The sequence below is a fragment of the Salvelinus namaycush genome, chromosome 42 (genome assembly GCF_016432855.1).
Source record: "Salvelinus namaycush isolate Seneca chromosome 42, SaNama_1.0, whole genome shotgun sequence".
Taxonomy (NCBI): domain Eukaryota; kingdom Metazoa; phylum Chordata; class Actinopteri; order Salmoniformes; family Salmonidae; genus Salvelinus; species Salvelinus namaycush.
In genome coordinates this window covers 9197933-9223978 of record NC_052348.1, presented here as the reverse complement: position 1 = coordinate 9223978, position 26046 = coordinate 9197933, and the positions used below count along the sequence as shown (strand labels likewise).

Genomic DNA, 26046 nt, shown 5'->3' with positions numbered 1-26046 from the left:
CAGCACTCTCCATCCCTCCCTTCCCCTGCCTTTCATTTTCAACCTCTGCACCCTTCGTTCTCAACCTCTTCCCCACCTCTCCATCCCGCTCTCCTTTATCTTGAGGTACTGCTGTTCCTAATAGTGTTGGTCCACTCAAAGGGTCATGATGGGTCTTTTAACCTCCTCTTCCTCTCCCCTTCTTTCATTTAACCCAACGCCTGCAATGTTTGGCGCAATCTGTGATGAGAAAACCACAAGACCTCAATTAAAACAGACCACCAAACTGAAGGCTCCTCAACACACACACACACACACACACACACACACACACACACACACACACACACACACACACACACACACACACACAATTAGCTTTGTCTCACGTGTATCACACAGTCGGAGACAGAGCTACATCTGCTCTTTAATGACTGAATGGAAGACGCCCTGTCTGTTTGTCAAACGTGATGTTTGAGATGCAGACACGCAGAGGTCTGTTGCCCAGTTGTGTCTTCCTAATTAGTGCATGGGCTCTGTTGCCCAGTTTGGCTTTTCGTGATTAGACTGGCCTCATTGATGTCTGTTTTTCCTACTAAAACTACTCCTATGGTCAAACTCTTTCATCTCTTGCCCCCTAAAGGGGGGGGGGGGTTTGATGCTGATCCCCCAGTGTGGTGTGGACTCTATCTGTCTCTCTCAGCTTTCTCCCTCCTTCCCTCGCTCCCTTTTTCTCTCTTTCTTTCTTCCTCTCTGTCACTTGCTCTCTCTGCTTGCTCTCTTTTCTTTCTTTCTCTCTCTTTCATACCCTCTTATCCTGTCCTCCCTTGCTCTCCCCTTGATTTGATTTGTTTTAAATTAGACAATGGACAAGGACACCCTTTCTTGCTCTCACTCTGAAATGTCTCTCTCCTCTGCTCCCTCCTGTCTCTCTCCTCTGCCTCCCTCCTGTCTCTCTACTGTCTCTCTCCTGTACTCCCTCCTGCCTGTGTCCCTCCTGTCTCTATTCTCTGCTCTCTCCTGTCTCTCTCCTCTGCTCAATCCTGTCTCTCTGCTCTCTTCTCTGGTCCCTCCTGTCTCTCTCCTCTGCTCCCTCCTGTCTCTCTCCTCTGCTCAATCCTGTCTCTCTGCTCTCTCCTCTGGTCCCTCCTGTCTCTCTCCTCTGGTCCCTCCTGTCTCTCTCCTCTGCTCCCTCCTGTTTCTCTCCTCTCGTCCCTCTGCTCCCTCCTGTCTCTCTCCTCTGCTCCCTCCTGTCTCTCTCCTCTGTTCCCTCCTGTCTCTCTCCTCTCGTCCCTCTGCTCCCTCCTGTTTCCCTCCTCTGCTCCCTCCTGTCTCCCTCCTGTCTCCCTCCTGTCTCCCTCCTGTCTCCCTCCTGTCTCCCTCCTGTCTCTCTCCTGTCTCTCTCCTGTCTCCCTCCTGTCTCTCTCCTGTCTCCCTCCTGTCTCCCTCCTCTGCTCTCTCCTCTGCTCCCTCCTCTGCTCCCTCCTCTGCTCCCTCCGGTCTCCCTCCGGTCTCCCTCCTCGGCTCTCGCCTCTGCCTCCCTCCTCGGCTCTCGCCTCTGCCTCCCTCCTCGGCTCTCGCCTCTGCCTCCCTCCTCGGCTCTCGCCTCTGCCTCCCTCCACGGCTCTCGCCTCTGCCTCCCTCCTGTCTCTCTCCTCTGCCTCCCTTCTGTCTCCTCTGCCTCCCTCCTGTCTCTCTACTGTGCTCCCTCCTGCCTGTGTCCCTCCTCTGCTCTCTCCTCTTCACCCTCCTGTCTCTCGCTCTCCTCTGCTCCCTCCTCTTCACCCCCCTGTCTCTCTCTCCTCTGCTCCCTCCTGTCTCTCTCTATCCTCTGCCCCCTCCTGTCTCTCTCTCTCCTCCCTCCTGTCTCTCTCTCTCCTCCCTCCTGTCTCTCTCTCTCCTCCCTCCTGTCTCTCTCTCTCCTCCCTCCTGTCTCTCTCTCTCCTCTGCTCCCTCCTCTTCACCCTCCTCTCTCTCTCTCTCCTCCCTCCTGTCTCTCCTCTGCTCTCTCCTCTGCCCCCTCCTGTCTCTCTCTCTCCTCCCTCCTGTCTCTCTCTCTCCTCTGCTCCCTCCTCTTCACCCTCCTGTCTCTCTCTCTCTCCTCCCTCCTGTCTCTCTCCTCTGCTCTCTCCTCTTCACCCTCCTGTCTCTCTCTCTCCTCTGCTCCCTCCTCTGCCCCCTCCTGTCTCTCTCTCTCCTCTGCTCCCTCCTCTTCACCCTCCTGCCTCTCTCTCTCCTCTGCTCTCTCCTCTTCACCCCCCTGTCTCTCTCTCTCCTCTTCACCCTCCTGTCTCTCTCTCTCCTCTTCACCCTCCTGTCTCTCTCTCTCCTCTTCACCCTCCTGTCTCTCTCTCCTCTTCACCCTCCTGTCTCTCTCTCTCTCCTCTTCACCCTCCTGTCTCTCTCTCTCCTCTTCACCCTCCTGTCTCTCTCTCCTCTTCACCCTCCTGTCTCTCTCTCTCTCCTCTTCACCCTCCTGTCTCTCTCTCTCCTCTTCACCCTCCTGTCTCTCTCTCTCCTCTTCACCCTCCTGTCTCTCTCTCTCCTCTGCTCTCTCCTCTTCACCCTCCTGTCTCTCTCTCTCCTCTTCACCCTCCTGTCTCTCTCTCTCTCCTCTGCCTCTCTCTCTTCTCTGCCCCCTCCTGTCTCTCACTCTCCTCTTCACCCTCCTGTCTCTCACTCTCCTCTTCACCCTCCTGTCTCTCTCTCTCCTCACCCTCCTGTCTCTCTCCTCTCTCTTTCCTCTTCACCCTCCTGTCTCTCTCTCCTGTCTCTCTCTCCTCTTCACCCTCCTGTCTCTCTCTCTTCTGCCCCCTCCTGTCTCTCTCTCTTCCCTCCTGTCTCTCTCTCTCCTCTGCTCTCTCCCTTCACCCTCCTGTCTCTCTCTCTCTCCTCTGCTCTCTCCTCTTCACCCTCCTGTCTCTCTCTCTCCTCTTCACCCTCCTGTCTCTCTCTCTTCTCTTCACCCCCCTGTCTCTCTCTCTCCTCTGCCCCCTCCTGTCTCTCTCTCTCTCCCCTCCTGTCTCTCTCTCTCCTCTGCTCTCTCCCTTCACCCTCCTGTCTCTCTCTCTCCTCTGCTCTCTCCTCTTCACCCTCCTGTCTCTCTCTCTTCTCTTCACCCCCCTGTCTCTCTCTCTCCTCTGCCCCCTCCTGTCTCTCTCTCTCTCCTCTGCCCCCTCCTGTCTCTCTCTCTCTCCTCTTCACCCTCCTGTCTCTCTCTCTCTCCTCTGCTCTCTCCTCTTCACCCTCCTGTCTCTCTCTCTCTCCTCTTCACCCTCCTGCCTCTCTCTCTCCTCTGCTCTCTCCTCTTCACCCCCTGTCTCTCTCTCTCCTCTTCACCCTCCTGTCTCTCTCTCTCCTCTGCCCCCTCCTGTCTCTCTCTCTCCTCTGCCCCCTCCTGTCTCTCTCTCTCCTCTTCACCCTCCTGTCTCTCTCTCTCCTCTTCACCCTCCTGTCTCTCCTCTTCACCCTCCTGTCTCTCTCTCATCTTCACCCTCCTGTCTCTCTCTCTCCTCTGCTCTCTCCTCTTCACCCTCCTGTCTCTCTCTCTCCTCTTCACCCTCCTGTCTCTCTCTCCTCTCTCTTTCCTCTTCACCCTCCTGTCTCTCTCTCCTGTCTCTCTCTCCTCTTCACCCTCCTGTCTCTTTCTCCTGTCTCTCTCTCCTCTGCCCCCTCCTGTCTCTCTCTCTCTCTCTCCTCCCTCCTGTCTCTCTCTCTCCTCTGCTCTCTCCCCTTCACCCTCCTGTCTCTCTCTCTCCTCTGCTCTCTCCTCTTCACCCTCCTGTCTCTCTTCTCTTCACCCCCCTGTCTCTCTCTCTCCTCTGCCCCCTCCTGTCTCTCTCTCTCCTCTGCCCCCTCCTGTCTCTCTCTCTCCTCTTCACCCTCCTGTCTCTCTCTCTCCTCTGCTCTCTCCTCTTCACCCTCCTGTCTCTCTCTCTCCTCTGGCCCCTCCTGTCTCTCTCTCTCTCCTCTTCACCCTCCTGTCTCTCTCTCTCCTATGCTCCCTCTTCACCCTCCTGTCTCTCTCTCTCTCTCCTCTTCACCCTCCTGTCTCTCTCTCTCTCCTCTGCTCCCTCCTCTTCCTCCTCCTGTCTCTCTCTCTCTCCTCTGCTCCTTCCTGTCTGTCTCTCTCCTCTTCACCTTCCTGTCTGTCTCTCTCCTCTGCCCCCTCCTGTCTCTCTCTCTCCTCTTCACCCTCCTGTCTCTCTCTCTCCTATGCTCCCTCCTCTTCACCCTCCTGTCTCTCTCTCTCTCCTCTTCACCCTCCTGTCTCTCTCTCTCTCCTCTGCTCCCTCCTCTTCCTCCTCCTGTCTCTCTCTCTCTCCTCTGCTCCTTCCTGTCTGTCTCTCTCCTCTTCACCTTCCTGTCTCTCTCTCTCTCTCCTCTGCTCCTTCCTGTCTGTCTCTCTCCTCTGCTCTGTTCTGTATTCCAGACTTTCTTTTTGATTGGTAATAATGAAAAACCTGCTGTGTATGTTAGTAGGTCAATGGAGTCTGATGAACCGGCGGTGTACCTGGAGGATGAGCCTGTCCTTCCTGAGTCTGCCCAGGTCCAGATAGGCCTGAAGTAAGAGACACACAGTACACACACATTAAGCTACGCAATGTCTATTACTCCGTCCTGCCCTGCTGTCGGACAACTGAAAGATAGTGTTGTTGTTTACAGATATGATGCTGCCAACTCCAGTTTTGTCATGGTGATCGTGCAGCTGCAAAACCCTGCTGCCCTGTCAGTCCCCTCCACTACCAGAGTGTGAGTATTCACCCATTCATCGATTCACTCATTCATTCGTATATCTATGTGTACTAGCTAGACTCTGTCAGTGTTGCGTTTACACAGACAGCACCGCAGCGTGTTACAGACCATGTGGACTTTGAGAGTACCGCTGTGCTCAGCCTGTCAGTGTGGAGTTGACTTGGCACCTGGAGTTGTTCGTACTGTTCTGGGGACGCGTGTCAATGTTGAATCTAGACGGCTCAATACTGGGCTTTCATTTCTTTATTTTATTGAACCTTTATTTCACTAGGTAAGTCACTTAGGAACAAATTCTTATTTACAATGACGGCCTACCAAAAGGCAAAAGGCCTCCTGCGGTGACGGGGGCCTGGGATTAGTGCAGACAGCCCGGTACATCACTGGGACCGTACTCCAACCCATCCAGGACATCTACTGGAAACGGTGCCTGGGGAAGGCCCTGTAGCATCATCAAGGACCCACCTCGACCACGAGCTGTTCACTTCCTTACCGTCTGGCAGACGCTATCGGAGCATGAGGTCTGATACCAACAGGCTCAGAGACACTTTCTATTTACAAGCCGCCAGACTGCTGAACTCTTGAACTGGACTGACCACCTGCTCGGATTCTTCACACCTTGGCACACTTCTCATGCACATCCACATCCATACACACATCCACACAGACATACACACATCCACACAGACATACACACATCCACACAGATATACAGACATCCACACAGACATCCACACAGATATACAGACATACACACATCCACACAGACATACACACATCCACACAGACATCCACACAGATATACAGACATACACACATCCACACAGACATCCACACAGACATCCACACCCACATCCACACAGACATCCACACCCACACAGACATCCACACACACAGACATACACACATTCACACACACAGACATACACACATCCACACAGACATACACACACACACACACACACACACACACTTGCCCTTACATCACACAGGTGTGTCTTGTCTACTCTCTGCAGGGGTGGGTGGGCTCTGTCATGTTATTATTTATGGAGACCCCTCGCGGCTTTCTCTCCCGCCAGCAGCCCCTTTTCCTGTTTCTTTTATGGCCGACAAAAATTAAAAAGTGAATCCATTCTCTCATGTTCCCAGGCTTGAAAAGACATTTGTGTCCAATCGAACAGCGGGGAAACGCCTTTGAATCCCTCGCACAACATTCAGCTGAAATATCTCCCCCAAAATATGATGCAACTTAGCAGGGGGTAGCTACGCGTTTTTAAAAAATGTTTTATTCTTTCTTCAACCAAACTGCCTTCATCTTATTATCATTCAACTCATTTGAGTGAAAATTTGGGCTCCTTTGTAGTTTGTGAAATATGCATATGCAGATGAGTCTGCTGCGTGGGGGTTCGTTTGCGGGTGAGAGGAGAGGAGTCTTGCAGAGAGGTTTTTTTCCCAGGAAGTGTTTGAGTCAATGTTAACTGGAGCAGAGAGAGAAATCCTCAAAGATGCTTGAGGCCTCTGGCCGGAAGCTACAGAACAGCAGGCAGAAAGAGAAGAGCACACATCTCAATAACACAACACACCAGAGGTAACCAGCCTTTATCCCAACAGTCCCCAGGCCACGTTCACTTTTCCAACCTACTGCCTCGGTCTCCACATTAACTCTCTGAGTTTAGGAGTATTATGTTGTTATTGGACGACATGATCTCAACAACATTGAAATGTCATTGAAATATAATTTTTTTGTATAACCCTCTTTTCTCTCTCTCTCTCTCCCTCCCGCTCCCCCACCCCCCCCCCCCAACAGATACATCCGGGTGGCTCTTCTCCCGTCTTCCAGTGACATCAGCAGTCTGTTCAGGACCCGCGTGGTGCCCGTGGCGCTGCCCAACAGCGTGACGTTCAACGAGGTGTTCAGGGCGGCCGCGCCGCACGCCATCCTCCGGCACAAGACGCTCCGCGTCGACGCCTGCACCGTGGGTCCCGGACGCACCGAGGACTGCCTGGTACATACACAATGCACAGCACAAACACACTTACCAACACTCAGTTAACTAAATACAGAGTTGACACGACACCTCCACTGTAGATTTACCGCACAACAACATATTGCTTGCTCATAACAACGTCAACCATTACGACTGGGACAGGGTATAGAATGTGGCCGACGACGGGCGGGCGAACTGACAAGACACTTTCTCGCACACGCTCTGTCACTTTTTGTCATTATCTTTCCCCTGTCACTCTCTCTCTCTCTTTCTTCCGCTCTCTCTCGCTAGGCTGGAGCCCACGTGAGTCTGGGAGAGCTTCCAGTGAGTGGGGATATGACCAGTGTGTGGTACAACCTGTTGACCAGTGAGAGGAGCAGAGAGATAGAAGAGGCCAGCCAGGAGAGACCCGGCCCTGGGCCAGAGCAGCACCCTGCGGGGCCCGTGGACATGGTGAGTCCTCCTCCACCACTTCAGACCACTTGACACCGCCTGCCTCAGTCTACATGTTTCTGGATATGCCCACTTCACTTTGACTGGAGATCAGTTCAAATTCACTGCTGCGTGCAGTTTATGTTATACAGAATATGCATTCTATTCTACTGAGGGGGAAATGACTAGTGGAGGCCTCAATCTCCACAGGCACCAATAGCTGTATCGACCGCAGATGGCAGCACACGAAAGTCAAATGGAAAGTTGTTGTTGTAATTGTACCCCCTTTTTTCTCCCTAATTTCGTGATATCCAATTGGTAGTTACGATCTGGTCTCATCGCTGCAACTCCCCAACGGGCTCGAGAGAGAGGCGAAGGTCGAATCACGCGTCCCCAGAAACAGGACCCGCCGAACCACGCTGCTTCTCAACACACTGCAGGTTAACACAGCCGCACCAGTGTGTTGGAGGAAACACCGTTCAACTGACGACTGAAGTCAGCTTGCAAGGTGCCCGGCCCGGCTCAAGGAGTCGCTAAAGTGCGATGCGCCAAGGAAAGCCCCCCCCCAAAACCTGCCCTAACCCGCACGACGCTGGGCAAATTGCGCGCCGCCCTAATGGGCTCCTGGTCACGGCCGGCTGTGACACAGCATGGGATCAAACCCCAGGCTGTAGTGGCGCCTCGTTCCAATATTGTGTTGTGTGTATGTTGTCAGGATGCGGTTTCGGCCCTACTGCAGAGGACCTCGAGCGAGTTGGAGGCTGTGGAACAGGAGCTGGCCTTGGAGGAGAAGGAGAGAGCGAGCCAGCTGGACATGGACGGACACCAATGGTACTGACCCACTGTCCCTCACAGCCTACTCTTTACTAACATTACAAACACCATTACTTTCAATACACACACACACACACACACACACATCACAGGTGGAGAGGCAGAGCCACCTAGGGATGGACAGAGACCAATGGTACTGACACGTCCCTCACAGATGACACTTTATAACCATTACAAACACCTTTTGACTTGGTGGGAGGTCTGTCGACGTGACCTTTGGCAGGGCGCTTGGCCCTGGTTGCTCCTGTGGGTCGCTCTGGATGGGAGACGGTTAGATGACTGAATTGAATGTAAATGTTGAGTGGCTTTACTGCAGGTGGTAGATTGTATGTTTTAATATTCAATTAAACATTTCAAATTATTTTTTATTTTTTTTAACACCTTCGGGGGACATTTTCCTCTCGCAAAACGACGTGTCACTCTTGCTTTCAAGACATACAATATGGCTACATCAACATTTTACTCAAAAATACAATTTTTCTCGCCGTGAGCATACACACTGTAACATTTTGAATGGACAGGTTGAATTGCATGTAACAATATGGCTGACCATGACTTCTCATGACAGGCTGAGCATGCTGGGGGAGGACTGCGCTCAACTGGTTCTCGGACTGGAGGAGGAAGAAGAGGGGGAGGAGGAGAGGAAAGATTCTGTCAAGGCAGAGACGAAGTTTGCTGGCTCTGGGCAGGCGTACGGAGGGGAAGAGCGGGAGGAGTGTCGAGGAGAGCCAGCCAGAGAGGAAGAGGAGGAGAGGAGATGTAAAGAGAGACTCCCTCAGGCAAATGAAGGACCAACGTTGGTAAGCCGAATGAGCTCTGACACACACACGGCTGAATGAAGAAATCTAGCCTCGAGAGGTGTTTTTAATGTGGAACCCAGAGCCGTTAGATCTAGACACACACACACACACTTCAAAAAGTCCACTTTTATTTGGTGAACCCACATCTCTGTAGCTGTAATATACTCTAACCTTCTCCAGGTGGATGCGGAGACGAACACAGAGATGTGTGGTGTGGCGGTGAGGCCTAAAGACAGACCCAGCCTGGGACCAGGACCACGCAGCGCTCAGAGAGGCTTCGTACGGAACAGTATGATCATGAGGTCTCAAACCTTCTCCCCTGGGGAGCGCAACCAGTACATCTGCAGGGTGAGTGGGTTGCATACACACACACCCTCACACACCCCAATCCCAGACCAAAGACCAAACTACCACAGAGCTTTCCCAAACTAACACCAGTGGATGTTCCTGTTCTCCACTCTCTCTTCATCTCTCCCTTCGTCTCTCTCTCTCTTCCCTCTCTCTCTCTTCCCTCTCTCTCTCTTCCCTCTCTCCTTCTTACAGTTGAACCGGAGCGATAGCGACAGCTCCACATTATCCAAAAAGTGCCCGTTTGTCCGGAACACCTCGGAGAGACGCAGCCTAAGGGTTAAGAGGGTGAGTGTAACATTTGTTATGTCTTTATTGCATTCGGTTTCAGTTGACTTAAGGGGAGGGATTTGGCCAATAAAAGGGGGACATTTCATCAGGCAAAAGAGCACAGATCTTTGCAATAAATAGCATGAAACTCATCATAATCTGAAGAGCAATGTTGAGAATGTTCTTCAACAATGTGCAGTATATTCCATACAATACCTCCAATAGACATCCATTGTGTTACAAAATATGGCTAAATGGTCTAGTCCTGCTTCGTAACTGGGTTGATGGTCTGCTGCTGCTCTGTGCTGTACTCCACTCAATACTTATTTTGGGTTTAACTACAATGCTTGTAATGACAATATGCTGTGTGTCTTCTTATAATACCTACCACCTAGTAGGATTTTTCATTTTTTGGGATATATGAGTTTAGTTTTGTTATGTCCTCTAAATATGCCATTCCATTCAACACTACAATGAATGTCAATGCAGCTTTGTCTTATTTTTTTTATTGGAAAATAATTAACATATTATAAAAAACAATGTATTTTATATGCAAATATTTATGCATTGCTCTTTCATTCTCCCTCCCTCCCTCAGACCCTGTGCCAGCCGGTGGTGGTGCGGAGGCGTGGCGGAGCCGGGGAGACAAACACCCGGACCTCCCTGGACTTGGAGCTGGCCCTCCAGGCTTCGCGAACGCGTCAGAGCCGTCTGAACGACGAGCTCCAGGCCCTGAGGGACCTGAGGGCCCACCTGGAGGCCCTGAAGGCCCGGGGAGAGACGGAGCTGCCTGGGTCCGTGCTGCACGACCACAGGTTTCACAGGCTGCTGGAGCAGGCCGAGAGACAGGCACGTGGCTGGATAGACGTGTGATAGATACAGTATGCACATACATACACACAGCTCGTTTCCAGCTGTGATATGACTAGGCCAAGGCCACTCGACATCACAATGTTTTGGAATGGTTTGAATGGCACTCGGGATCTGATGGCTTGTGTAAGGATACCTTGTACCCCCTTATGCCCCTCCAGGCACTCTACCATGCCATGATGCCATCAGCCACTCTCACTAATAGCAGCTAACGGCAGTTAATGCCAGGCCTCTGGCCCCAGGTTCTCTCTCAAGCTTGATTAGGCACTGAAGAGACTTAATGGCTGTATAATCTGGTGCCGTTCGCTTCCACCTGAAGTGACCCTTTTAAATAAATAAAGCGTTGCCCTGGACGCAACTTGAATAGTAAGATTTTGCATAAAGAATGAAACCATTCATTTGCAGAGTCCACATCAGTCGGAAGACACAGTATCCTGCATTTCAGAGCAACTGAAGTGAAATCGTTTCTTGCGCTCACTTTTATGGAATTCTCTCTCGACTCTTATCAGTCCCTCTCATTCAATGAACACTTTCTCTGTCTCCCTCCCGCCGTCCCAGGCGGAGCAGTCTAAGGAGCAGCAGCGTCAGGAGCAGCGGGCTGAGAAGCTGATGAGGAGGGCCTCCAAAGACGTGTGTCGGTTAAGAGAGCAGAGTCAGAAGGTCCCCCTGCAGGTCCAGTCTTTCAGGTGAGACAGACATCCGTCCAGCCCCTATGCCTTTATGGACAACTTTTTGACCATAGGGTTTGAACTGTTTGTATCTTGTTTCGCCATCTTGGATAACTGACCCTACTGGTCATATAAGCCCTGTTTATACCTGCCGCTAACATGCGTCCTTCGTCCTGTTCTTATCCCGATCTTGACCTGATCCCGTCTGTTTACACTTCTAAGATCTGATCACAATCAGATCCCAGTACGTCTTTTAATCGTCTACACCTGTCAAAAAAATGTGGGCACAATCAGAATGTAAACAAGATCATGTTAGAACCAGGTATAAACAGGCTACTTGTTATGCTCCATCCTGATAGGCCTTGATTGGCAGGTTACTGTAAAAGCACTTTGTGAACAACTGCTGGTGTAAAAAGGGTTTAATAAATACATTTGCTTGATTGATAGGCATTTCTTCTCTCTTTGCAGGGAGAAGATGGCCTACTTCACACGAGCGAAGATCAATATACCATCCCTACCGGCTGATGATGTATGATTACATAGTGACACAATGAAGTATTTTTCAAACTTTTTATAGCAGAGTATTTTAATAGTGTAGTTACTTTGAATGAAAACAATCGAATAGTTTGTACACCACAGTTTATGCATTTGTATAATAAGTTGTAATTGAATAATATCTTGTTAAAAAAAAAAAAAAAAAAAAAACTAAATAATGGCTTTCTTGTATCAGGAGAAAACCCAAAATAGAGTTGTTTTGGTACTTGTATTCTGCTCGTGATTTTTCTGTACAGTTTTATAAGGTGTGTTGGAGAGTGGTGTGTGTGTGTGGGGGAGGAGAGCGTTTGTGTGTTTGTCGCCCTATGGTGTCCTGTGGTGGAACTGCACCACAGGGCAGGGTGCGGGGTAGATTGAGTGAGTCTCACTCCCAGACCCAAATCAACCCCAATCCCCTACGCTCTTATGGAGATCTAACAGGATTGGATAGGTGTAAGTTATATGGTAATAACGACACTGCCTTCTGCTAGTCTAGATGGCATGTTCACTGTGTTTCTTCCATGTATCCAATCCTCTGATCTCCAGAGGTGTATAGTGGGTAGGAGCTAGGGGTTGATTTGGTATTGGGCATCAGTGTTAGCTAAGTGTGCGTATGTGAGCGAGAGAAGGCGACCTACTACAGTATATCATATATAATGTCTTCTGTCCAAAGCTGGTGCTCTGCTCTTTTTTTCTCTCTCATACCAGAACAAAAACAAACATACACCTTGTGAATGTAATGTAACCGCTTTTCCACTTCTATCTATCTCTGCGATACTGCACTGATACTGTTCTGTGGCTTCATGCTTTTTCACACCTACATGCCGCAACGCTAATTATTACTGCGTTCGCTGGGCTCTAGTCTCAATTTTATAGTTAAATGTTTTGTCAGTTATTAGCCTGGTCCAGGATATGTTTTTGCACAAACTGATCTGGGACCAGGCTATTTTGTAGTTCACTCTGCAACTTCATTTGTAAGATTGGTTTTCCTTTCCCACCTGTTTCCCAACGGTTGAAGTATTTATTCAAAGGATGAACATAAAACCTCTGTGTTAATGCCTTTTGTTACAGATAGGTTCTCTGGATTAGAGCAAAGACAATGCAGGAAACATACTGGACCCAAATCATGTAATTTCCAGCCTTCCAGTGTTTTAAGGGTCTGAAATAGCACTCTATTCTCTATGTAGTCCACTACTTTTGACCAGAGTCCTATGGGCCTTGGTCAAAGGCACAGAGCCCTATGGGCCCTGGTCAAACGCAGTGGGCTAGATAGAAAACTGTGTGGCATTTCAGACTCAGACAAAGTCAAATCAAGACTTTTTTGGTTTTATCAAAGACATGAAAGCTATAATATTCAGTATATATCAGTTTCTATGTATAATAATGTGTTGTTGTACTCCAGTTATTTATTATTTCTCCAAGGAGTCTCCTGCTCTATTTTTCTGAATAATAGGACAACGATTGACCTTTGTGGTTTCTTCTCTTTATTTTGTATCTAATGTTTTGTTTGTGTGTCTGTAAACCAGAGAACAAACAGTATTGTTTTTACGTTGCCTTTTTAACAGCTTATAGCTAAGGAACAACAAGGCTGGTATTCAAAGCGCTTCTCGGAGTAGGAGTGGTGATCTAGGATCAGTTTGGACTTTTCATTCATAATGAATAAGAAGGGGGACCTGATTCTAGATCAGCACACTTACTCTGAAACGCTTGAATAGGAGCCAACATCTGATTGAACTGTGAGCATAAACAGTGTCTGTGGTATCGTACTTAGTTTGTATAGCTACCCCTGGACTCAAGATATATATGGCACTTCCAACCAAATGTGTTCACATCCGTTTAGTTTACCAATACAATGTTGCCTCACAATATCAACCAGGAAGATAAACATGGATTTGTATTGTGGGTAGGCGGAAAAGTTTGGACTTTATTTTTCCTGTGTATTTATTTTTTGTGTTTGTATTATTTATGTTTTGGTTCTGTACAGACATGACCCCTCCGGACCTTTTTAATTAGCAACGTACGGATGGTTCAAATGTTAACTCACTGTTTCCCCGCTGATCAGCTAGTTTAGAGACACACACTGATATCAAATATGTTTTATACAACTGACCTACAGTGCCTTCAGAAAGTATTCACACCCCTTGACTTTTTCCACATTTTGTTGTGTTACAGCCTGAATTTAAAATGGGTTAAATTGAGATTTTGTGTCACTGGCCTACACACAATACCCCATAATATCAAAGTGGAATTATGTTTTTCGATTTATTTTTTACAAATTAATTAAAAATGAAAAGCTGAAATGTCTTGAGTCAATAAGTATTCAATGCCTTTTGTTATGGCAAGTCTAAATAAGTTCAGGAGTATGTGCTTAATAAATCACACGTTGCATGGACTCACTTTGTTTGCAATAATAGTATTTAACATGATTTCTGAATGACTACCTAATCTCTGTACCCCACACGTACAATTATCTGTAAGGTCCATCAGTCGAGCAGGGATTTTCAAACACCGATTCAACCACACAGACCTGGGAGGTTTTCCAATGCCTCGCAAAGAAGGACACCTATTGGTAGATGGTTACAACAACAAAAAGCAGACACTGAATATCCCTTTGAGCATGGTGAAGTTATTAATTACTCTTTGGATGGTGTTTCAATACACCCAGTCACTACAAAGAAACAGGCGTCTTTCCTAACTTGGTTGCTGGAGAGGAAGGAAACCGCTCAAGGATTTCACCATGAGGCCAGTGGTGATTTTAAAAACAGTTACAGAGTTTAATGGATGTGATAGGAGAAAACTGAGTATGGATCAACAACATTGTAGTTACTCCACAATACTAACCTAATTGACATAGTGAAAAGAAGGACGCCTGTACAGCGGGTAGGATGACTCATAATAATGGCTCGAATGGAGCGGTATCAACCACATGGAAACCAAATATCTGATGTGTTTGATACCATTCCATTGATGCCATTCCAGCCATTATTCTGAGCCATCCTCCCTCCCCTCAGTAGCCTCCACTGCTGTACAGAATAAAAATATTCCAAAACATGCAGCCTGTTTCTAACGGGGCACTAAAGTATCACCGAAAACACATCTCCCAGTGTCTGGTGGAAAGCACACTGAACCAGTTTTTCTTCTATTTTGCCTGTGCTTAGCTCAATTCTGTTAATTTGTTTATCCTGAAAAACTTCCCAGTCCTTAACGATTACAAGCATACCCATAACATGATGCAGCCACCACTAGGCTCGAAAATATGGAGTGTGGTACTCAGTAATGTGTTAATTGGATTACAGAGTATTAATTAAAATACTCTGACAAGGTTGTTTCAGTTATCTCTCTCTATATATATATATATATATGAGAGAGAGAGATAACTGAAACAAACAACCTTGTCAGAGTATTTTTGATTTCACATTTATCAAGTACAGTATTGGTATTAATTACAATCATATGAACATTGGGCTTATATCACATCCAACTTTGAAGAACCCATAGAGCAAGACTATATAGACAAAAAGGAAAGTAATCTGGATAAACACCATCTCCATTAGCCTGGTCTAAAAGTACATCACATGACTATAATCCTCTCTTCTATCATTAGCCACCTAGATATGTACGCTAGAGGGCGCCACGGAGCGATGAACGTAACAGCACTGTCGTGCTTGCTCGTGATTGGCTCATTCCTGCGCAAAACAGATGACGTTACACACGGAAGTTGTGGTTTCATCAGTCGAGTAAACTTATCTATTTTTCCTGCCCAGGATATTGTTCAAATTAGCATTTATACCTGACTACACACCACGACGTCTGAAGGATTTGGTGGAAGAATACCAACGATGAAGGGATTGCTTCGAATCGTTTTGCTTTTCCTCTCTGTAGCTCACATCAGAAGTTGGAATGAAGGCCAGTGTTTATTTCCGCATAATATCTATTAACTTTCTAGAATCTAGTTCTCTTTCTTGCAAAAACGTTTAGGCTACAAAATTATATCTAAAATATCTATGGTTCTTGGTCGTTGTACCAATTTCAGAAATGGCTAGCTAAGCAGGTGGATATTAGCTGTCATGATAAAGAATAGCTGCGGGCCTTTTGCTTTTGCGCCGTAAAGATCAAGAATGCATACAAGGGAGGCTCAGGCAACATTATATTATGAGCATATTCTACACATAACTAAGTTGTTGAAGATTGCCAATTTGCCATACGTTTTTCATCAGCCTATTTGCTCACCCTTATAATGCCTGGAATAGAGAATAATTATTCCTCTCTATACAGCTCCAGGTAGTGTTTTGCTCCGAGACGTGCAGGTACTCACCCTGTACAAGGGCAAGTACACCACTGCCAGACGCAGTAGCGCTGTACCTCAGCTGCAGTGTGTTGGAGGCTCAGCCGGCTGTGGATCCTTCATTCCTGATGTGGTTCAATGCAAAAACAAAGGCTGGGACGGAGTCGACGCGCAGGTAAGACTGAACACTTGCAGATAGAGGAAAAGGGTGTAGCGCTACATTTTAGCCTGCTCCCAGATCTAGCACAATGACCGTTGGCAAGATGACACAGGTCCTTGTTTCACTTTCAGTGGGAGTGCAAAACAGACATGGACAACGCCTACAAATTTGGACAGATAGAGGTCAGCTGTGAGGGGTTCAACCATCCAGATGACTCCTACATACTGAAGGGCTCGTGTGGACTGGAGTACTCACTGGAGCTGACTGAGGAAGGCAAGAGGAGGCACAAGGGGGGCTCACACGGCTCAACAGGTGGGTCATTAGTACACAGCGTTGTGAAATGTTTCACAACGTTATGGGACGGAAAACAATAACGATTGTCTTGTTGGATAAGTTCCCTCCCTGTTTCAGTACGTTTTCTTCCGTTTGATACCATTGAACAAAACCATGATTTCTCAGGTGGCTTCAGTGACTTCGCTTCCAGCTTCTTCAAGGGTTCCTCAGACAACAACAACCAGCATCACCATAGCAACAACAGACAACAGAGTTCTACAGGGGAAGGAAATTCCAGTGGGTTAGTGGTAGTCGCTCTGCTCTTGTTTCTGGCCTATGGTGTGTACAAGCTTTTCCTGAGTGGACCGACAAATCTAGGACAAGACGGGCAGTTCCCTGATAACGGCTCCAATACCCACAATCCCCATGGGCCACCACCTCCTGGATTCAAGCCAGACTTCACAGGTAGACTAAAGTTTATACACCTATGCCGTCTGCTTACACACCCTTGCTTATATTTATGGTTCAGGTATGTAGCCTGGTACTTGATCAGTTTGTGCTGTATTGCCAATTGGCATGACCATAGGAGTTGGCAAGATGGCAGAAACTGATCTGGGACCAAGCTGTCACAGATCATAAATCGGATCTTTCTCTATCCTAGGTTCCTCTTCAGGTTACCCAGGTGCTTCCGGGTTCCCCGGTTCTGCCGGAGGATATGCTGGTTCTGCTGGCTACGGTGCCAACCCGGGGTACGGGTTCCGCAGTGGCTACAGCGGACAGCAACAACAGCAGCACTTTGCAGGGGCCCGTGCTGCTGGAGGAACTGGGAATAGTTTCTGGACTGGGATGGGCACTGGAGGAGTCCTCGGTTATCTGTTTGGGAGCCAAAGGTCAGTGTTGTAATCCAGTATTTCTGAACTCCAACCCTCCCAACAGCATACATTTATGTTGTAGTCCTAGACAGACACAACTGGACTGGAGTTGGGAAACACTGGTGTGTGCATATCTTTTGGTTTGGCATGATACTGTGTCTTTGACCCATCTTCGGGAAGGATCGGTCATACAGGGATGGGCAGGTAGTGTGGGCTTATAGAAAGGGTAGGACATTTTTATTTTTTATTTAACTAGGCAAGTCAGTTAAGAACAAATTCTTATTTACATTGACGGCCTACCCCGGCCAAACCCGGTCGACGCTGGGCCAATTGTGCGCCGCCCTATGGGACTCCCAATCACAGCCGGATGTGATGCAGCCTGGATTCGAACCAGGGACTGCAGTGACGCCCCTTGCACTGAGATGCAGTGCCTTAGACCGCTGTGCCACTCGGGAGCCCAACATGACGATCACGAGACTTTTTTATTTTATTTTATACATTTTTACTCCGATTTACAACTAAAGTTGTTGGTTGTGTTTTTTCATGTCTTTGTTTATTGTAGAAGCCAGACGCCGTACACAAACACCCACTCAAACTACTCTGCACCCAGAACACCACCGACCCCAGCCCCTAGCACCGGAACCCGCGCTGCTTCAGGTACTGCTGCCCAACTACTATAACTAATGTAGCCAGAGCATCTATGTACTTACTGGTGTGTGTGTTTATAAATTGTCCAATTTAGTCAAATCAGTCATCTTGCTAAATTGTGTATTACTGTAAAATCATAGACGTCTAAAATGTAAATATTTGTGTGGATACAGTATAATGTGTTTGTATGACTCCTTCATTAAGTTATTCTCAGTTCCACACAGTTACTCTGTCCCACATCCTGCCTCTACGTGAGTTTTTCTTAGGGTGGCTTTCTGTTTCCTTTTTGTCAGGCTTTGGAGGGACCAAGAGAAGATAGATGTTGAGGATGGGCAGGAAGCCATTGGCAGCTTTCCATGATGCCAGAAGAAAGCCAAGTGATGTCCTCAGGGATCTGGGACAAGCATAGGCAGTCTGTACTTAATTTGGTAGGGTTGATGTGGAATTGTCGATATTACAATGATTGATATGTAAAAGATTAATGACTCAAGAACTCTTAAATGTTCAGTGTCTGCAGGATAGGAATGTATAATCGACTAACAGTTGATCCATCTTACCTGTATGGTCACCCGTGTCCTTAAACTGCAAATGTTTCAATGGTTTTAACTTGCGTTTTGAATTTAACACATATTTTCTTGATGCTTTTTTGATAAGGTAATTTCTAAAATTCCTTCAGAAGGAATTATGTATAAATGTTTTTCTGGTTTATTTATCAGATTGCTGTGAATGTGTTCTTCAATGGCAGTGTGATACTAGTACAGTCACATGTTACTGTTTCAATTGTAGGACAACCTCTGCTGAATTTCTCAGCTGGTCATATTATAAGGCTTTTCTTTCCTGTATTAAAAACAAACAAAACACATTGTTTACTGTATAAATTATTTTGAGGGTTGTATTTGATCATGTTCTCTTATTCATGACGATTTTAGAAGTTTAGGACATTAATATCCCTCTGCAAAATGTAGATGAAAGCGAAAGGTGAGGTGTGGTAAAGTTCAGAAGTGTGGCCTTTTTGTCTAGTTGACCTGTCCAGAGTTTGGTTGTGTTTTGCGTTCTGATTTGATTCTGCCCAGTGTCTGAGGGAGAGCAGTCTGGCCCATACGACTAGGCTAGAGAGGCAGGTATCCAACCTCGAACTGAAGCTGGTTGACAACTATGGGCTCGAGTCAATCAATTCAGGGATAACCTGCATAGCAGATTGTATTACTTATTTACGCAATATGACGGAGGTGTAACTGCGTTGGAGCTGTCGAATGGGTGAGCAGCTGCTCGTGTAGTCGTTGTCACGAAGCCACACCTGTCCCACTCGCTTTAAAAGTTCAGAACGAGAAAGTGTAGACTACATAGAAATAATGACACTTAGAACTCTGCATTATTTTGCTCAATTTGCTCAATTTATCAGCCTAGATAACATTACACATTCGTGTACACACATGCGCCCCCCCCACACGCACACGGTGGGAAATTAGCTGTCAAAATAGGGGACAGGAACCCCGCGAAACTGCCATGCAGCCAATAGCAATATGTATAATGCCGTGAGCCGCTTGTGTATATGACGTCCAACACAGTTCCGACACCGCCAAAACAACCTCTATGCGGGTGTCGGCTAAAGCATCTGATATAATCTAGTTCTTGCATAGGCTAGTGTGAGCGCTGCGTGTAACAAATCCGGTATCCGGATAAATAAAAGCAAGGTCTGCTAACTTTAATTATGTTTAATTAACGCAAACAATAAATGGCAAATGCAATTTTCGTATATACGGGTTCACTGTATCTCCGCGCAGGGTAGAACAGGGAACTGGCAGGAAGTACGTAAACAGCTGTTCTTATACCGTGATGACGTATCTCCAACGCGTCTGTTGGCCTATCGCAGTAGAGGCTGAGCGAGGTTTAAACTTTGCTCAGCCTGTCCCCTTCTCTCAGATGTCCGCATCTGGTCGTTGCGTAGATTAGATCCGTCTTGTGTCTTCCCGTCGATTCTACACTCAAACAGTTCCTAATATGGTATTGTCCAGTGCTCTACCCTCCCTGGTTGGCTTAGAGATATGCCCCCTCCCCTCTCCAGATTGACCACAGCTTTTATGGCCTTTCACTCAATGTTGGTCAGTACATCTGTATTGTTTGTGTGTGTAACAAAACAATATTCATCTTCATACAATATGGTAGCAGGCTATAGTGCATAAACATAAATCCTAACACTAGCAATGACGATTCTCCCACAGAGCACTCTGTTCTGGGTAGTCTTCTCCAGCTAGTTCCACCCATGTCGGTTGTCTTAGGGCCTGTTGTCTGTTCAAACTCCCACACCTGGGTTGTATTCAAGTCTTGCGAAAATGTTTAAGTACCAAACGTAACAAAAACGGAAAGGGAACTAACTGAATTTGCTAAATGTTTGAGCAAATGGTTTCTGTTGCAAAAAAAAAAATTGCAACAGAATCGGTGTAATGAATACACCCCAGGTGTTCTTGGACTATGGCCCTGACCAGTAGAGGTCACTAACAGACTGCTATTTCCAGCTCCCATCCTTAGTATACTAAGAAGTATACTTCTCCCCAATGTTGTGATACCCGATTGGTAGTTACAGTCTGGTCCCATCGCTGCAACTCCCGTACGGACTCGGGAGAGGCGAAGGTCGAGAGCCGTGCGTCCTCCGAAACACAACCCAGCCAAGCCGCACCAATGTGTCGGAGGAAACACCGTACACCTGGCGACCGTGTCCGCGTGCATTGCGTCTGGCCCGCCACAGGAGTCTCTAGTGCAGGATGGGACAGGAACATCCCTGCTGGCCAAACCATCCCATAACCCGGATGACGCTGGGCCAATTGTGCGCTGCCCCATGGGTCTCCCGGTCGTGGTTGGCTGCGACAGAGCCTGGATCCAAACCAGGATCTCTAGTGGCACAGCTAACACTGCAATGCAGTGCCTTAGACCACTCGGGAGGCTTTCTTAGTATACTCTGAGTATAAGCGTGGGGTTGTAGGTTCTATCCCAGGCAGAGCCTGTGAGTGTGGTTGTATTGACACTCGCTGATGGTTGGTGGACCGTGACCACTAATGGGGGTCAAGTCCTGAGGTTCCCCCTCCTGTAAAAATAAGCATTTTATAGAGGGAAACCTCTCTAAAAAGTAGTTTTTCCCAAAGGTTTCCCTCCATAACCACTGCTGGTTACTGTTCTGGAACCACGGGGCTTAACATATACGAAATAGATGGACATCAACAAATTAATACACACCATATCAATATAAATGGAGTGTCTCGGATTTACGTACAGAATAATACGAAATGCTCTGAGACCAGGTTGGTGTATTTGACATTGTAAAGTACAGTCAAAAGCACCTACTGTACATCTAGATTAGAACCCACAACCTCAGGGTACTAAGACAGTTTAGTTAAGCACTGAGCCACCTGCACATTTTCCCAACATCACATTGTTTCTTAATACTCAGGGAAGGCTAAGCAGTTGAGCTTTGACTCATCTGGGCCCAGTTTTTCAAAAGCTATGTGATCGGATTTCAGCAATCGGGTCATTCTATTTCTATGCATTTAATCCGATCCGATTGCTGAAATCCGATCAGATAACTTTTGAAAAACTGGTCCCAGATTTACAGAACACAGATCTTATCTGATCCTCAAATGTATCTGACATTTAAATGTTCTCTTTAAATATTTAGAATTGTGAAAAATATTAAATGGGGATTGAACCGCCAACCTCAGAATAATAAGGCAAGTTAATTTACCGCTACAACGCGGATCTTCTGCGGTCAGGATTGAATCCTGGCTTCACCCATCCACAGTAATCCAACTAAATGTTCAAGTTATTGCAAAAAAAGTGATCACATTATGGAAAAATATTCATTTTTCATTACAATTTCAAAAGTCATTTCAGACATGCAAATCCTTTGACATATTACATGATTTTACAAATGGTCTATAGAAAAGGGAAGTTAATATGCTTAACAGTTCATATTTGATCGTATAACAGCTAACACCAGCTTCTGAGCACAACATGTTGTAAGAGAGAAATACTGATGTATGTCTGCGTTGTGTATGGCATGTGCTGAGACATGATTTCAGGTAGGCCTCCTTGCTTCAAGGCATGTGTCAAGTACAGGGGTCCACAAAATAATAACTCCCCTGTGGTCCCCCGGGATAAGGTTTAAAGGACACAAGGCTACATCTTCTCATAGGTCAGTTCGTGTCCACATGTGTTACAGACCTTCCTGTAGAGATCCTCCTCTTCATCCACTTGTTCCTCAGGGCCGTACTCGTGCTGGTGAGCACTGGTTCCCTTGGTCCACATGCTTCTCCTCACCGCACAACGCAGCTCTGGCCGCCACAGCGACAATCGTAACACAATCAATTGTAAATAGAAAAATAAGAACAGCAGTCGCACATTTGAGGTTTACTTGTTGCAGGTGTGTGGGAATTATTTGGTTCATTTGTATTTATTTAATATAGTTTGTTTCAGTATTATTGACTTAAAATACATCAACTGAATAATCTCAAGCGAGATGTGTGCAGGTTTTTCTTTTAAGTCAATAATAAAGAAATATAACTGAATCACCTGATTTCTACAATCTACTGGGGGGTGCGTCTTTCTGAGAGTTTTTTTTAAGAGAAAAAGAAGACTTTGTGATTCAGTGGCATTGTGTCCGAGTGAGGATCAGAACACAGTCGTTCCGTTGTCTGTAAAGCCTATTGTCTGTCTCAATTCCACTATTTAATTAATGTTTAATAAATAAAACAATTACAGTGTTACTGACCTTTAACCTTTTTGTTGAAGCGCTTCTGCTTCTGCACCTCCCTGTTCTCCTCTCTTGCTTCCTTGGCCTCCTCCAGGGCCTCCTCAGAGCCCCACACCTCTAAGGAGCGCTTCTCCACCTGGGAACACAGCACAACATCATGCTTACTCATCTAACCTAAATACACCTGGGTCATGTTCATTAGGGCACGCAACGGAAAAAGCTTAGAAACGGAAAACGTTAATGAAAATGTCTCATAGACAAGTTTAGGTATTCCTTCCCTATCTCTGTATGCTTTCTTCTGTTTGTTGCCTAATAAACATGACCCACGAACACATTATGGGGTGGCTGTAAACAATAGTAGGGGAACACTACTACAGTGGCAAGTGAAGACAAGGGCTGTGTCTGAAACATCACTAGCCACCAAAGACTTGCTTCCTCATCTTCCTCTCTAAGCACGTTGGAAGAGGCATCAGACACAGCCAAGATGAGGAAAAGCAGCGAGTTAAAAGCAGTAATAATGGCTGTGAGCTCATCCTACCTGCAGCCTGAGGTAGAGTTTGATGTCTCCCCAGTGAGGGTTGTGTGGGTTCTTCCTCAGGACAAACCTCAGCACTGGCTCCCTCTGGTCCAGGTCACAGTCCTTCAGTAGGTAGAGCTGCTTAGCCTCCGTACGGGATATCAGCTTGTGTTTAACCTCGTAGTCTCTGGTGGGGAACATTCGTAGTGGAAAGAGATAACAGAATACTAGCTCATTTGCAGCCTCTATTCTTATAACCTGGTCCCAGATCAGTTTGTGCTGTCTCATTTGCAGCCTCTATTCTTATAGCCTGGTCCCAGATCAGTTTGTGCTGTCTTACCAACTCCTATGGTAATAGTGGTGTGCGTGACAATGACCAGTTGGCAAGACAGCACAAACAAATCTGGACCAGGCTATTATTCTTATATCCTTCAAGCTTAAATACAAGGCTAATATAAGTAACACAATATCTGTATATTTGCATATTCTGATGTCATTGACACAAGAAGGAAGAGCACTGGTTTTACCTGCAGTTGTCACAGACTGCCAGATCGAAGCCGTTGCTAAGGTAGGAATCCATAAACGACTTCTCACAGTCATCACACACCAGATAGTCTGCCTTTATCACAGGGGCTAGGAGGACAGTCAGAGAGAGCAGTAAAGCTCAACACTGTCTACATCACATACAGCAGGCTAGCAGACGCTCTTATTTATATATATAAGGACAGTTTAAGTTGGAAGTTTACATACACTTTCGTCAAATACATTTAAACTCAGTTTTTCACAATTCCTGACATTTAATCCTAGTAAAAATTCCCTGTCTTAGGTCAGTTAGGATCACCACTTTATTTTAAGAATGTGAAATGTCATTAATAATAGAGAGAATGATTTATTTCAGCTTTTATTTCTTTCATCACATTCCCAGTGGGTCAGAAGTTTACATACACTCAATTAGTATTTGCTAGCATTGCATTTAAATTGTTTAACTTGGGTCAAAGTTTCGGGTAGCCTATCATTTAAATATATATATATATACACACACACACACGCGCACACACACACACACAGTATATCTAATTTATAATCAGTTTGGAAAGAGTGCTAGGAGGAGAGTTTAGCCAAGGTGCTATAGTCGGAAGCCCCCGGCAATGTTTAATTGATTATAAATCCACATACCTGGTTGATGCACCACTTTCTTGGTCCTTTGCTTCTCCTCTTCATCAATGAAGAACCCTCCCCCAGAGTCGACTGTCTTGGCGACTTTGTCCGAGGTTCCACCCCCCTCTCCAGCCGATGGTCTGTTGGCCAGGCGGGCTTGCCTCAGCATCACAGCCCGCTGTCTGTTCCGTTCGATCTTGGCTCTCATAGCGGGGGACAGATCGCAGTTCTTGGCTTTGGGCTCCGAAGGGGGAGAAGCAGCATGATCATTCATCCGCGTGGGGAGCTCCAACAGATCCATCCCAAAACGCAGGACTGGAGCTAGCTAGCTGCTACACTAGATAGCTGTAGGTTACACTCTCCAGTGTCTTGGAAATTGCAATACATTGAAGATGTTTACCAGAAAGACAGCTGGCAGGGTTGAAAGGAGGGCAGAGATGTTTTGAGCTTGTTTTTTAGCCCGTACACAGCTGTGAGAGTGGCAATCCACCTGTGCTTTTGCACAAAAACAAAACCACATCTTAACCCTTAACTGTCACTTCTAGAAAAACATGTTGAACAAATTATTCCACTGTAAACTCTAATAAGAACTTCCAATATCATTTTTTTTCAACTTGATGTTTAATTAGGAAATTACAGAGCTCTACCAGACGGTTGAGAAGTCAAGAGGTTCATATTAGCAATTACATATTAGAATGGCAATTTGCATAACATTTTTGCTTGTAAAAAAATATATTACATAAATTACTTTAGGTCTGCTTCAATGGCTTTCATAGGTAGTTAAGCATTGTTAAATGAAGACTGATCTTGAATTTGAGAACATTATGGTAATTTTGTATGTCCAAACATTAATTTTCAATTACATTGAAATGAATGAGTTTTCAGGTGTTGTGTAGTGTGCAATATCCCCCCAAATGTTTTTCTTGAATTTAAGATCATGTGTTTCCCACATGTTCCGGACACATTTTGAGATTGTAAATCATCAAGTGCAGTTTTTATTACTATTACAGGCATTATTTTATAGGCAACCTTTAGTCTGAATATTGATTATTAACCCCATGGGGCATGAAATGGGGTTTAACCCATTTATGTTGCATAATATAGTGTGTTGTCAACAATTCAGTCATACAGTTGCGGCCATATATATATATTTTTTTGTAAACTTAAGTTTACAATTTTAATTTTAATTTAGAAAATAAAGAAAAATGGCATTGGCAAAACTATTGGCACCCAGGAGCTAGTACTTGGTTGCACAGCCTTTGACCAAGATAACTCCTGACAAATACTTCTTGTAGACATCAATGGGCTTGCTGCACCTTTCTACCTGGCAATTTGGCCCAGTTTTCAGCAGCAAACTGCTCTAATTCTTCAATGTTTTAGGGGTGCCCTCCACCAACTGCTGTTTTCAGTTCTCGCCATAGGTTAGGGATGTGACTCAGATCTGGACTCTTCGCTGGCCACTCCAGAACAGTCTAGCCTCTTTCTTGAGCTATTCCAGGCATAGCCACAGGAAGTAGGGGTGCTGAGGGTGCTGCAGCACCACCTGAAAAATCAGAATACAAAAAAAAGATGAATAAAAAAAGATTTGTTCACAAAAGTAGTGCACTGGGTCTTTACTAGTGTTAGCAGACCGATATAGGCATCTGTAGCGAAAGCAACAAAAAAAAATCAGCATCTCTGCTTTGGCAAAAAGGTAGTTACCTAATTAAGAACACTATCTTGCAGGACTCAATAGCTGGAATTGTAAGAGTTGTTGCCCTGTCCCTTTCTCTGGAATTGTCATTCTAATGGGATCCAGAAAGAACAAAACCCTGTCCTCAAACATTTACATCAAAAGGTGCAAAGTTATGTCCAAAGACACAAAACATCCACATCAAATTAAAGATTTTTCTTGATCAAATAACATGGAAACAA

General features: G+C 46.2%; 3 protein-coding genes across 3 annotated transcripts in view; 2 read left to right on the top strand and 1 right to left on the bottom strand.

The window, feature by feature from the left end:
* The window catches only part of LOC120034735 (protein WWC2-like), a 45055-nt gene extending 32115 nt beyond the window's left edge, over positions 1–12940 (top strand). The window contains exons 15-25 of the mRNA XM_038981338.1: positions 4462–4545; positions 4645–4731; positions 6539–6737; positions 7011–7172; positions 7867–7982; positions 8554–8785; positions 8966–9133; positions 9329–9421; positions 10001–10252; positions 10832–10959; positions 11410–12940. Coding sequence (XP_038837266.1) covers positions 4462–4545; positions 4645–4731; positions 6539–6737; positions 7011–7172; positions 7867–7982; positions 8554–8785; positions 8966–9133; positions 9329–9421; positions 10001–10252; positions 10832–10959; positions 11410–11476 — 1588 coding nt within the window. The 3' untranslated portion in view covers positions 11477–12940. The remainder of the gene's footprint in view (positions 1–4461; positions 4546–4644; positions 4732–6538; positions 6738–7010; positions 7173–7866; positions 7983–8553; positions 8786–8965; positions 9134–9328; positions 9422–10000; positions 10253–10831; positions 10960–11409) is intronic.
* Positions 12941–15155: 2215 nt separating this feature from the next.
* LOC120035007 (store-operated calcium entry-associated regulatory factor-like) lies at positions 15156–18575 on the top strand. The gene is made up of 7 exons (XM_038981750.1): positions 15156–15381; positions 15751–15935; positions 16052–16232; positions 16380–16658; positions 16855–17083; positions 17628–17722; positions 18007–18575. Exons 1-7 carry the CDS (start codon positions 15315–15317, stop codon positions 18030–18032), a joined length of 1062 nt encoding a protein of 353 aa, XP_038837678.1. The 5' UTR covers positions 15156–15314; the 3' UTR covers positions 18033–18575.
* Positions 18576–21883: 3308 nt separating this feature from the next.
* On the bottom strand, positions 21884–24433 carry LOC120034895 (DNA repair protein complementing XP-A cells homolog). Its single transcript, XM_038981544.1, has 5 exons — positions 24151–24433; positions 23502–23607; positions 22996–23161; positions 22476–22593; positions 21884–22038 (listed from the first exon to the last, which is right to left on the bottom strand). The coding sequence occupies exons 1-5, from the start codon at positions 24431–24433 to the stop codon at positions 21884–21886; spliced, it is 828 nt and encodes a 275-aa protein (XP_038837472.1).
* Between the last annotated feature and the right edge of the window lie 1613 nt (positions 24434–26046).

Bases quoted from the DNA above. Each gene is read 5' to 3' on its own strand.
- LOC120035007 (XM_038981750.1), top strand. From the start codon at position 15,315: ATGAAGGGATTGCTTCGAATCGTTTTGCTTTTCCTCTCTGTAGCTCAC. The intron at 15,382-15,750 runs GCCAGTGTTTAT...CTCTCTATACAG, and splicing joins CATCAGAAGTTGGAATGAAG to CTCCAGGTAGTGTTTTGCTC. The intron at 16,659-16,854 runs GTAGACTAAAGT...TCTCTATCCTAG, and splicing joins ATTCAAGCCAGACTTCACAG to GTTCCTCTTCAGGTTACCCA.
- LOC120034895 (XM_038981544.1), bottom strand. From the start codon at position 24,433: ATGGATCTGTTGGAGCTCCCCACGCGGATGAATGATCATGCTGCTTCT. The intron at 22,594-22,995 runs GTAGGATGAGCT...CTGTGTTCCCAG, and splicing joins AACTCTACCTCAGGCTGCAG to GTGGAGAAGCGCTCCTTAGA. The intron at 22,039-22,475 runs GTCAGTAACACT...TGTGGCGGCCAG, and splicing joins CTTCAACAAAAAGGTTAAAG to AGCTGCGTTGTGCGGTGAGG.